A 12,083-nucleotide genomic window follows, 5' to 3' on the forward strand; every position below is an offset into this window, starting at 1 on the left:
CTGCAAGAATAAACTTCAAGTGGATTAAAGACTTAAATTTAAATGTAAGACCCAAAACCATAAAACTCCTAGAAGAAAACATAGACAGTAAAATATCTGGCATGGCTCTTAGTAATATTTTTTTGGATATGTCTCCTTAGGCAAAGGAAACAAAAGGAAATATAAACAAATGTGGGACTATATCAAACTAAAAGGGTTTTTGCACAACAAAGGAAACCATCAACAAGCTGAAAGACTACCTACTGAATGGGAGAAGATATTTACCAAAGATACATCTAATGGTGCTTAATATCCAAATATGTAAGAAACTGATATAACATAATACTCCAAAACAAACAATCCAATTAAAAAACAGGCAGAGGATCTAAATAGACATGTCTCCAAAGAGGACATACAGATGGTGAATAGACATATGAAAAGATGCTCTATGTCATTAATCATCAGAGAAATGCAAATTAAAGCCACATAGAAAGGAACTCCTACCATTTGCAACAGCATGGATGGTCTTGGAGAGCATTATGCTAAGCGAAATAAGTCAGTCAGAGAAAGATAAATATCACATGATCTCACTCATTTGTGGACTATAATGAACAACATAAACTGATGAACAAAAACAGATCCAGAGACAGAGAAGCATCGATCAGATGCTCAAACCTCAGAGGGAAGGTAGGGGAGGGTGGGAGTAAGGGGGAGAGATCAACCATAGGACTTGTATGCATGCATATAAGCCTAACCAATGGACACAGACACCAGGGGGGTGAGGGCATGAGTGGGGGTAAGTGGGCAATGGGGGGATAAGGACACATATGTAATACCTTAATTAATAAATAAAGAAAAAATAAAGCCACAATGAAATATCACTTCACACCTGACAGAATGGCTATCATCAATAAATCAACAAACAACAAGTGTTGGGGAGGATGTTGAGAAAAGGGAACCCTCATGCACTGCTGGTGGGAATGCAGACTGGTGCAGCCACAGTGGAAAGCAGTATGGAGTTACCTCAAAAAATTAAAAATAGGACTAACATATGACTCAGCATTCCCACTTCTAGGTATTTATCCAAAAAAATCCAAAACACTCATATGAAAAGATATATGCACCCCTATGTTCACTGCAGCATTATTTAAAATAGCCAAATATAGAAGCATTCCATCGATGGACAACTGGAAAAAGTGGATTGGATGATGCCCACCCACACTGTGGAGGGCCATCTGCTTCACTCAGTTCACCAGTTCAACAGCTAGTCTCTTCTAGAAACACCCTTCACAGACACATCCAGAAATAGTGTCTTACGATCTGTCTGGACATCCCTTTAGTCCAGTCAAGTTGACACATAAAATTAACCATCACAAATTTTCAGCTCTTCAGCTACTCCTCCACCAAGAACTTGTCTCATTTCGGCACCACCTTCAAGCTCTAGGCATAAGGAATTCTGTGTTCCTACCCAGATCAGCTTTACCTAACCACCCACCCACCCACCCACCCACCCACCAGCTCAACAATATTGAATGAGTATGTACTATGTTCTAGATCTCACTGAAGATGCTGGTGGCACAGCAGTGACTAGAACAACCTCCTTGCTTTTGTGTTCTAGAGCAGGAAGATAGACAAAGACAAACATGTCCAAAGTGCTGCATGGGACACTGGGGATGGTAATGAGTGGTGTGGAGTGAAAAAACAGTGAGACAGTATGGGTTGGGTCACTGAGGCAGTTCTGAGTTGATGCTTCTTGAGCTAAGATCTGAATAACAGGAAGGAACCAGCCATGAGAAGTTTTAGAGGCAGAGGACCGTTTCCTGTAGAACCTTCAGAACCCATTTTTGGTAGATGAGTAACTGGTAAGATTTTGTTTTCATGCTTGAAAGAATGAATTTGGAGAGGTTGGAGGCATGGAAATTCAACATGAAGTACTTTGAAATAAATTGTACTACTCATTTGCTTACCTAAATATTTCTATCAATAATTAATTAACAGATAATTTTCAAATAGTGTATAATCACGACTCTCATAGAGATACAGAAATCACCACATTTGAAAGACTTTACTTAACTCATTAATCAATGAAGGAACTACCAGCCGTGGGCAAACTACGGCCCGTGGGCCGTTGAAATGAATAAAACTATTGAAAAAAAAGACCGTACCCTTTTATGTAATGATGTTTACTTTGAATTTATATTAGTTCACACAAACACTCCATCCATGCTTTTGTTAACTCTATAAGAACTTACTCTATATAGCCAAACGAAAACAAATAACCTTGGCCTCTCCCATGAAAAAAGTTAGTTCCTCTACTTGTGGTGGAGTGATGGGGGGGTCGGGGGGGAGGGCATAACTATCATTTATTCACTGCTCGCAATGAGCCATATTTGTCACAAACTCCATCCTCACCATTGCCCCATGAAGTAGGGTGTGGTGTCCCATTTTACAGATGAGAAAGCTCCCAGAGGTTCAAGACACTGCTAGTAAGTGGCAGGGTTAAAATTTTAGCCTATCTGTATGCAAAGTACGTGTACACACACACACACACACACACACACACACACACACACACACACACACACACACACACACTCCCTGAGCCTGAGACAACTTGCTAATAGTAAAAACTATAGAAATTATATATATATTTTTCTTGATCTTTAGGTCATCATCAACCAAGATGGATCTCAAGAATGGCCTGGAAGAATGTGAAGTGGCACTGAAATTATTTCTGAATAACAAATTTAAAGATGCCTTAGAATTGCTTCAACCATGGTAATTAACTTTATTTCTTTTAGGTAAAATATATTTTTTCACATGTTTTTGATGACATTCATGTCTTTTATGCCATACTTGTCAGTTAATTTATTTGTGTTTCCACCTAAATATTTGAGACCTCTTAATATCCAGTTAAGTAATCTGTCTTTTCAATTTTATTCAGTAGAAAATTTCTGATTTTTTCTCATCCTTTAATTTCTATATTTGTTTAAATAGTGTCATTTATGTAGTTTTATAGAGCTCCATTTTGCTTTTGTCAGTGAACAATTTTTACGGATGTTCCTCTTAACCTTAAATATAATTGAGAAGAGTTTCCTTTGAATTGGGAAAGGGAAGAAATAGAAATGCTTATCTCAAGTGCTAACATTTAAAATGATATAAATATTATAGGGACTCCCTGCTTATGTGATAAACTTGGGTTAAACAACTTAATTTCAGTTAAAAGTACCTGTTAATTTTCCCCCCTCTGTGCTCAGCCTTCTCATTAGGCCTCACTTTGACCACAGTCCCCAGCCCCGTGGTGTAACTATAGCTTGACAGGAATGCTTACTCTCACATTGTTTCTTCAGACACAGTCACTTCCTTGGGTTAAGCATAGACCTCATAATTTTCTAGAAGCTTAGCTGGGCACAAAAGTGGGAATCTTATTCTTTTGAGCCATCAGTAGGGTGATGTGATTCTTGTCCTTGACCTTGAATCTTAGAAATGGATTTACCTACTGAGAAACTGTGAAGGCAATTCTATTCAGATTTAGATGATCTTGATCAATTAGCATTTCAGAGGTTAGGAATATATGTTAAAGCTAGAGGCCCGGTGCATGAAATTTGTGCAAGAGGCTTGGCCCTCACAGCCCCGGCTTTATCCAGAAGGTCATCCAGAAGGATGTCTGGAAGGTCATTCAGCTTTCCAGTCTAATTAGCATATTACACTTTTATTATTATAGATAGATAGTGAAGCCTGTAGCCTATAGAAATTGTCCAGTGCTGTCTCCATTGCTTGTCTCGCAACCTCTACCTTGCCTGTCTCCTACCTTTTCGCCCAATGACTTCTCCATCTCTCTATCTGGTGTCTCTACCTTTCCCTGTCTTTTCTCTGTCTGTATTTTTCTTCTTTGTCTCTCCTCTCTCAGCCTGCCTGACCGTCTCCTTCTTTTTCAGTAAAACACGTCTCCTTTTTTTCCTTTGCCACTGAAATCAGCTGGACATAATATGGAATGAAAAGAAATGATTTAGTATTGTATTTAATGGAGCTATAGATTCTCTGATCTTGTTTTTCCTACTTGAATACTTTTTTTCCTCTTGGAGGACCTTCCGGTTTAAATATGAGGTTTAAAACCCCAGTTACTGATTAACTTTGGGCTGCTCTTATTCTTTGCGGTCCTTTTGAACAACCAGTGCCCTCAGTGTTCAGGGCAAGCTGCAAATTACCGACGGATGTTTGGACTATTTCCGTGGGGGAAGAGAATCAAGTGGCTGGCACTTGTTTTGCACAGCAGCAGGCTGTTGTGATAATATTTGAATTAAAGCCAGAATCGTGCACTGATAGTTTACATCTTATAAATAATTAACGTAATTTAAGAAGTTTTAAGAAAAGTGATGGTGAGGTTTTTTCACAGCCTGAGAATCTGGGGTGTCTGCCATACATCAGGACTAACTGATCTTCCTAAGAATCTAAGTGATTCTCACTGGTAATGTGAATTATCAAGAACTTTAATCAGGAATCTCAGATAATGGGATTAGATTAGAGATGGAGTTTAAAATGTGCTTTTGTCTGCCTACCTAACTTTATTGCAAAAATGTTGCCTCTGGCTGGGAGAGGAAAGGGGACAGTTTTTTTTGTTGTTGTTAATCTTCACTCGAGGATATTTTTCCATTGATTTTTTAGGCAAGAAAGAGGGAAAGACAGGGAGAAACATTGGTGTGAGAGAAACACATTGATTGTCTGCCTCCTACACAAGCCCTGACCAGGGCCTAGGGCAGGGAGAAGCCTGCAACCAAGGTATATACCCTTGGCCAGAATCAAACCCAGGATCCTTTGATCCTCAGGCTGATGCTCTATCACTGAGCAAAACCAGCCAGGGCAGAGAGGGGACAATTTTTAAAAAAATATATTTCTTATTGATTTTTTTACAGAGAGGAAGGGAGAGGGATAGAGAGTTAGAAACATCGATGAGAGAGAAACATCGATTCAGCTGCCTCCTGCACATTCCCTACTGGGTATGTGCCCGCAACTAAGGTACATGCCCTTGACCGGAATCGAACCTGGGACCCTTCAGTCCGCAGGCCGACGCTCTATCCACTGAGCCAAACCGGTTAGGGCAGAGAGGGGACAATTTTTAATGAGTCTTTATCTTTCAAAAAATACCAGAATCCGTCACAAAATATATTTCTAGTGGCTTTTATTGTAGCACTGATATCAGAGCTAAAGGCAGCACACTGCCCTTGGTTCAACTGGGGAAAAGCAGTTTGCTTTGAAATGTTTTCTAGGAAATGAACCTGCAGGCTGCCCCCTTGTGCTGAAACAGGGAAAAGCATCTCGACTCTTTTTCTTTCAGCCTGCAGTGTTCTGTGCTGCCTGTGTGAGCTTAAATTGTTAAATCCTTGATACGGGAGTGTTTTAGGGCCCGTCTTTTATAGTTCCTATGCTTTCAGGGACTGTGGCAAAGGAGTAAAGATTATCACTGTGAAAGTCAAGACATGCATGTATTAGGATTTCTCATGATGACTATCAGACTAGACCTGAATGCTTTCCAGTTTGAATTGAAATGTGCTATTTCCCTGTGTTGCCCCCAGGGCTAAGGACAGCATGTACCATGCCTTGGGCTACAGTACCATTGTGGTATTGCAGGCCATCATGACCTTCGAGCAACAGGACATCCAAAATGGCATTTCTGCCATGAGGGACGCCTTGCAAACCTGCCAAAAGTATGAACTCAGTAATTACATGCTTGAGATATGACTATAAACCTATATGTCTGTGTGATCAAATGAATGCGGTTTGCCTGACTGAGAGCTGTTGGAAGTTGGCCACAGTTGTAAGAAAAGGACTTGCGCTTCAAAGCTTTCTTGGCCTCATGTAGTTTTATGTAATAGGGACCAAAATCCCTATTAGGAATTCGAGTACGCTTCTCCCTTGGCCAAACGAGGGGCATTTGTGGTAACTTGAAGTGCCCAGCAGGGCTGAGATTTCAGTGGGGTTAGCAGCAGGCAGCTCCAGGGTCTCCTTGTGGTGAGTTTACGTACCGCAACCCGAACCAGGCCAAGCAAGCCACATTCTTCTCTTTGTAGGGGATGCTGCCAGTTCAGAAAGGCATGTTTTATTTGCTTACAAAGAATGTAGTTGAACACTTTGGTTGGTGAAAATGAGATGGGTTTCCAATTTTATTTTAATCTTTGCTCTGTGTCCATAGAAAGACCCTGGCAAAAGCTGTTAGCTAGCATTGGTGAATTTTAACCCTGGTGGAATTACATACTCCCTAATTTTGTGGCAAGCCCTGCACATGAAGAGAGAGCTTTCAAATATTGCACTCTTAAGTTCATTCTTCATCGGTGGTGAGTCTTGCCACAGAAATGCTGAGTTCAGCCACAGATCTGGGGAGGTGCTTGGCAGGTTGGGGTCACTGTTTTGTGCGGGTCTGTCCACTCACGTGTTCAGCGAGCAGGGGTTGAGCACCCCCGCATGCTAGCCCGGTCCTGGGAGGTGGGGCTGCAGTGCTGACCAGGGTGGTCTCTGCCCTGGGGACGGTAGTGTTGAGCTCTGCCTGCCTTCATGACTCTCTGGTGTGATTGTGACTGAAGTGAACGTCGAGTGAAAAATGAGCTCGGGCTAATTTCTTGTTACTTCTTCCTCTTTCCTTCCCTCCTGCTTACTCTATGCAGATATAGGAAAAAAAGCACGGTTGTAGAATCTTTCTCAAGTCTTCTTTCTAGAGGATCATTGGAACAGATGACCGAAGGTAAGAGTCATTTAAAAGATTATATTTTTTCCTTCCTTTGAAAAATCAAAACAGGATCATGCTCGTAAGAGCCAATACTTAAACATATCATATAAAGTAGATGGAATGTCTTTTTCTCTTCCCTATCATACCTTCCAGAAGTAACTACTGGTAGGAGTTGGTTTTGAAGCCTTTCAGACTTTTCTGTATATATATATATATATAAATATACACAAGGTAGATGTGGGCTGTTTGTAGTTGTTCAAGTATTAATCATTTTTGCAAGCATAGAATTACATAATATACCAGTATATATTGTGCTACAATGCTATTTTTTGGGATACTGATGTTTTCCCATGTCAGCATATATAACTTGTATTTCATTCTGTTTAATAGTTATGTAGTACTCCACTGGATGGGGTACTGTAAATTACTTGGTTTTATCTATTGAATTACAGTTGAATTGTTTTTATTTTTTCACTATTACAAATGATGCTGTCCTAAAATTCTTTTTTAAAAAAATCCTCACCCGCGCGTATGTTTGCATTTATTTTAGAGAGAGAGGGGAAGGGAGAGGGAGAGAGAGACAGAGAAACATTGATGTGAGAGAGAAACATCAATCAGTTGCCACAGGGATCAAACCCACAACCTGGGTATGTGCCCTGACTGGGAATCAAACCTGCTACATTTAGGTGCATGGGATGATGCTCCAGTCAACTGAGCCACCCGGCTGGAGCATGTCCTAAAATTCTAGAACCTATGTCTTCATAGATTTTTGTAAGTGTTTCAGAGTAAAGTCCTAAAAGTGAAATGACTGGGACTTAGGATTTGAAAGTTGTTAATATTTATAGATGCTACCTATGTTTTCTCCAAAGAGTGAGGTCAGTTTATATTTTTACCACTCATGTATGAGAGTTGCTATTTTTCTGCAAGCTATTAAATTGTTTTCAAGGTTAAAAGGAGTAATTCTGATATCTTAAAAAAACACACATCGATTATGTTTCACAATATGGGCGATGTTTGCTTTGTGGATATTTAGTAAATATTCGAGAATCCGGGAATGGCCATGGCACTTTGATTAGTTGGAGAGGGAAAGGAATGACTGTTTTTGTTGTCAGTTCCTTGATGTTCCCACTGAGATGAGGGCAGAAGGTCCCTGATCAGCTGTTTTATAAGTGTGACACTCTAGTCAGAATTGTTTCTAAGAAAAGAACACCCAGATGCCCTGCAGGGGAGAAAATCATGTTCTTCGCACGTGGCCAGCCTAGAGTAAAGCTCTGCCATCCAAGGAGAATTTGTGCACGTGTCGTCAGTGTCAAACTGACTCCCTGGAAGAGGTAACTCCAATAGTGGAAGTGGCTGTGGCGGATTAAGGCCAGAACTATTCTGTCAGAGTCATGCCTGGTCTTCACATGTATGTCAGGCACAGTTTTTTATTTATTTTTATTATTTTTTGTTAATCCTCACCTGAGAGTATTTTTTCCATTGATTTTTAGAGAGAGTGAGGGGGAGATAGAGAGAAACATGGATGTGAGAGAGGCACATCTATCGGTTGCCTCCCACACATGCCCTGACCAGGATCTGGAATTGAGCCTTCAACTGAGGTACGTGCCTTTGACTGGAATCGAACCTGGGACCCTTAGTCCATGGGCTGATGCTCTATCCACTGAGCCAAAATGGCCAGGGCCAGACACAGTTTTTTAATGTGTTGTATTGTGAGGTCTTATTTTGTTAGAAGAACATTATCACCAACCTGTTGTAGACATTGAAGAACTTGGGAACAATTGTAAGATGTGAGGCTAGGCACTGATTACAAGAGAGGCCTATGGGACTTGCTCCTAAAGGGTAGGATGTCGACCCTTAAACCATTACAGAACAGAACGGCATTTCCTGTGTCACTCCAGGCAGCTGGAGCCCACTACCTTTTTCTCCAGAAAATAACCTGTAGGAAACCATAAGAATTTTCTTTATCCCCTTGATTTTGGGTAGAATATGGCTTCATATTTTCCATCTTTGGGTCATTGATGTAAATTGCCCCCAGTAATCCTAAAGGCCACTAAAGTCTGTCAGTGGGAATTTAAATGGGCCCTGCAGAAATTTGACTCTTTCATCTTTATTCTTTCTCTTTTCCTCTATCTGGTTTCTCTCCAGTGGCCTGTTGCCTTCAGCTTTCCTTCCCCCCCCCCCCCCCCCCCAATATGAAGGCTGACATTTGAGGGTTTTTTGTTTTGTTTTTTTTACCTTAGTTTTGGGAAGAATAACAGTATTTTTAGTGTCAGTATAAGTAATAATCATCATTTAAAAGATAATAGTGATAATGCCCCATTATGTCTATGTGTCAGACATTGTTCTTGATGCTTTCGTTAGCATTATTCAATCTAATCTGTGTAACTTCCTTTTATGGAGTAGGAACTAATGTTCAGAAGTTTAAGCGCATGGCCCAGCAGAGCAGGGTTCAAACCTGATCTCCCTTTCTCTAAGCCATAGTTCTTTCCTCTGTAACCTAAACTTCTCCTGTAGACGTGTAGAAAAGGTCATTGAATGAGTCATATACGGATAAGGGAAATGTTGAATTGTTCCTGCGTTAGAGATGTTGAAAATAGATGGTGCTGTGTTCTGATCTTTTTATTATGTCTTTGGACATAGCACTTTAGAAAATCTGGAATACTTTTTACTAAATATTAAAAAGTAAACAACAATGAGACACTGCTACACACCCGTTAGAATGTCCAAAATCTGGAACACTGACCACAGGAAATGCTGGCAAGGATGTGGAGCCTCAGGCACTCTCCTTCATGGCTGATGGGAATGCAGAATGGTTCAGCCACTTTGGAAGCTAGTTTGGCAGTCTCTTATGAAACTAAGCATACTTTTGCCATACAATCGAGTAGTCGCTCTCCTTAATATTTCCTCAAAGAGCTGAAACTTCATGTCTATTTAAAAACCTGCAAATGAATGTTTATAGCAGCTTTATTCATAAATGCCCAAACTTGTAAGCAACCAAGATGTCTCCCTGTAGGTGAGTGGATAAACATCCAGACAATGGAATATTATTTAGCACTAAGAATAAGAAAGAGCTATGAAATCATGGGAAGACGTGGAAGAACCTTAAATGCATATTACTAAGCAGAAGACACCAATCGGAAAAGGCTACATACTGTATGACTCCAAATATATGACATTTTGTAAAAATCAAAACTACGGAGAGTGTGAAAAGATCCGTGGCTGCGGGAGGATCATGTGGAGGCGTGAATAGGTAGAACATGGAGGATTTTCAGGGCACTGAGGCACCCTGTAGGATACCATACTGGTAAATACATGTCATTATACATTTGTCCAAACATAGAGAATGTGCAACACCAAGAGTGAGACCTCGTGTAAACTATGGACTTTGGGTGATTATGACGCCAATGGAGATTCATCAATTGTAACAAAAGTATCCCTGGGGAGGGAGGATTGTTGATAGTGGGAGAGACTATGCATGTGTGGGGGTAGAGTCTATGTGGGACATCTGTACCATGCATTCAATTTTGCTGTGAAGTCTACTAGTAAAACTGCTCTAAAATATAAAAATTAATTAATAATCATAAGTTAAAAAAATAAGTGAACTTATGACTATAGCCTATTCTGAAATATAGGCTTACTTAGACTTTTATACCCAAAGGCATGCTTAGCTAGCATTTCAATGCAAAATGAAGGTATTTCCTTCAGTGAACTAAGACATCGAAGAAATAAGACTTTCACAAATTAAGTTGCATTTATTCCTAATGAATTTGGCTGCCAGTGCAATCCAAACAGACTTTGTGTTCAAGGGAGCATGTCAAAACATTGTAGCTTTAGCGTGTGATTTGTTTTTCCTCTTGGTAATTTTCATTTACATCCTTGAGTGGCTGGTTGGGTGCAGGAGGAAATATAGTTAATTAAACTTTTCATGGGTTTAACATGGAACACACCCTTCCTTCTCTCGTGGCTGGCATGTCGCCCTGAATGGCTTTTGAATTGCCTTGAGGAACACATAGTTATAGGCAGTGCTTAGGATGGGAGAGGGATTTAATGTGAAGAATATGTACGTATAGGACATGGAGTTCAAACGTCTTTGCCTTTTATCTCTGCTTTCTGCTTACATCCTTCAGCTGCTGATAGATTTGTCTGTCTTTAACGTAACTCTGACCCTGACACCCTTCTGCCCAGATCTCTGCGAGGACTCGCCATTGCCTCCCGAATCGAGCCCCGACTCTGACATTCAGGGTTGTCCATGATTTAGCTCTGACTTAACATTTCCAGACTCATTGGCCACGCCTCCCTTTACACCTGGTGCTTCAGCCACAGGCACACCTGCAGGTGGTCTGCACTTTCCTCGCCCAAGGGCAGCTTCCCCCCGCGGCACCTGCCCCACGCCAACCGTCTGGGTTACTGAGCAGGCTTTCAAAGTGAATAGTTCCTAACCATGCCCGCTTCGTGACAAGTGTACCCGGGGGAGAGGATAGTCAGGTGACTCTACAAATAGAAGTTGCCAGTTTTTATCGACTGAATACACCGGGAAAGTCCAAAAGCACACGTGGAGGTGGGGTGTTTCAAAGGACTGAGACCCTGTCGATGCTGCTGGGATGTGCACAGGCCATCACTCCTCAAGTGCGGCCCATCCTTATGGGTGGTCGTGGGGGAATCTTAGAGGCAGAGTTGCTTTTTTTTGTAAATTCAATCTGTGGAATGTGAGCATGGCGGGACGTTGAACCCATTTGTGAAAACCAGTGGTGTATAGTGTGTGTGTGTGACAGAGGTCAGGGATCTGGTGTGTAAATAAAAGCAGTAGTTCTTATCCAGTTTAATTCAACAGCTTTTCCACTAGCACAGAAATACCCTATTATTTTTCAGTGCGGCACACAAAATGTCCTGCTTTATTTATGTATCAGGTGCTTCTCGGAATGGTGAGCTCCACACCCAGCACCTCACCGGTTCCTGAGCTCTGCAGTAGAGACCTTGTAGCTAAGGCCGTACAAACGAGGAGACCAGCAGAGAGAGGCCAGGGAGCTTTCTTGAGGTCCTACCGCTAAGTACTTGGCAGAGCCTCTCCTCCAACCCGGGCTGTCAAACACCCCAAGCTCATTTACTTAAATAAAATACCCATTTGCATCTCAGGGATAAAACAGGAATCGGCTGATGTTTTTAATGCAAAGGTTCCCCACTTCTCCCCAGTCTCTGCAAGTGTAATGGCTTGTTTGGGCAGACAGACCCAGTGTTGGAGGCGCTCCACGGGCCCCCGGGATATACATGCTGCACAGAGCCCCCGGTCCAGGGCTTTGTTCCCGTGCTTGGTGTCACAGCCATCAACACAGCCTAAAACCTGGCTCGTGCGCTTTTCACATGTCTTTTGTGTGTAGGGGCCGTG

At 41.4% G+C, this 12,083-nt stretch overlaps 1 protein-coding gene across 5 annotated transcripts in view; it reads left to right on the forward strand.

Annotated features, from left to right (window-relative positions):
- The window catches only part of TTC39B (tetratricopeptide repeat domain 39B), a 118,954-nt gene that overhangs the window by 68,355 nt on the left and 38,516 nt on the right, over window positions 1-12,083 (forward strand). For all 5 annotated transcript variants that reach the window (XM_059656629.1, XM_059656634.1, XM_059656633.1 and 2 more), the window contains 3 exons: window positions 2,647-2,757; window positions 5,553-5,684; window positions 6,639-6,715. In XM_059656629.1, coding sequence (XP_059512612.1) covers window positions 2,647-2,757; window positions 5,553-5,684; window positions 6,639-6,715 — 320 coding nt within the window. The remainder of the gene's footprint in view (window positions 1-2,646; window positions 2,758-5,552; window positions 5,685-6,638; window positions 6,716-12,083) is intronic.

The sequence above is a fragment of the Myotis daubentonii genome, chromosome 11 (genome assembly GCF_963259705.1).
Source record: "Myotis daubentonii chromosome 11, mMyoDau2.1, whole genome shotgun sequence".
Classification (NCBI taxonomy): Eukaryota; Metazoa; Chordata; class Mammalia; order Chiroptera; family Vespertilionidae; genus Myotis; species Myotis daubentonii.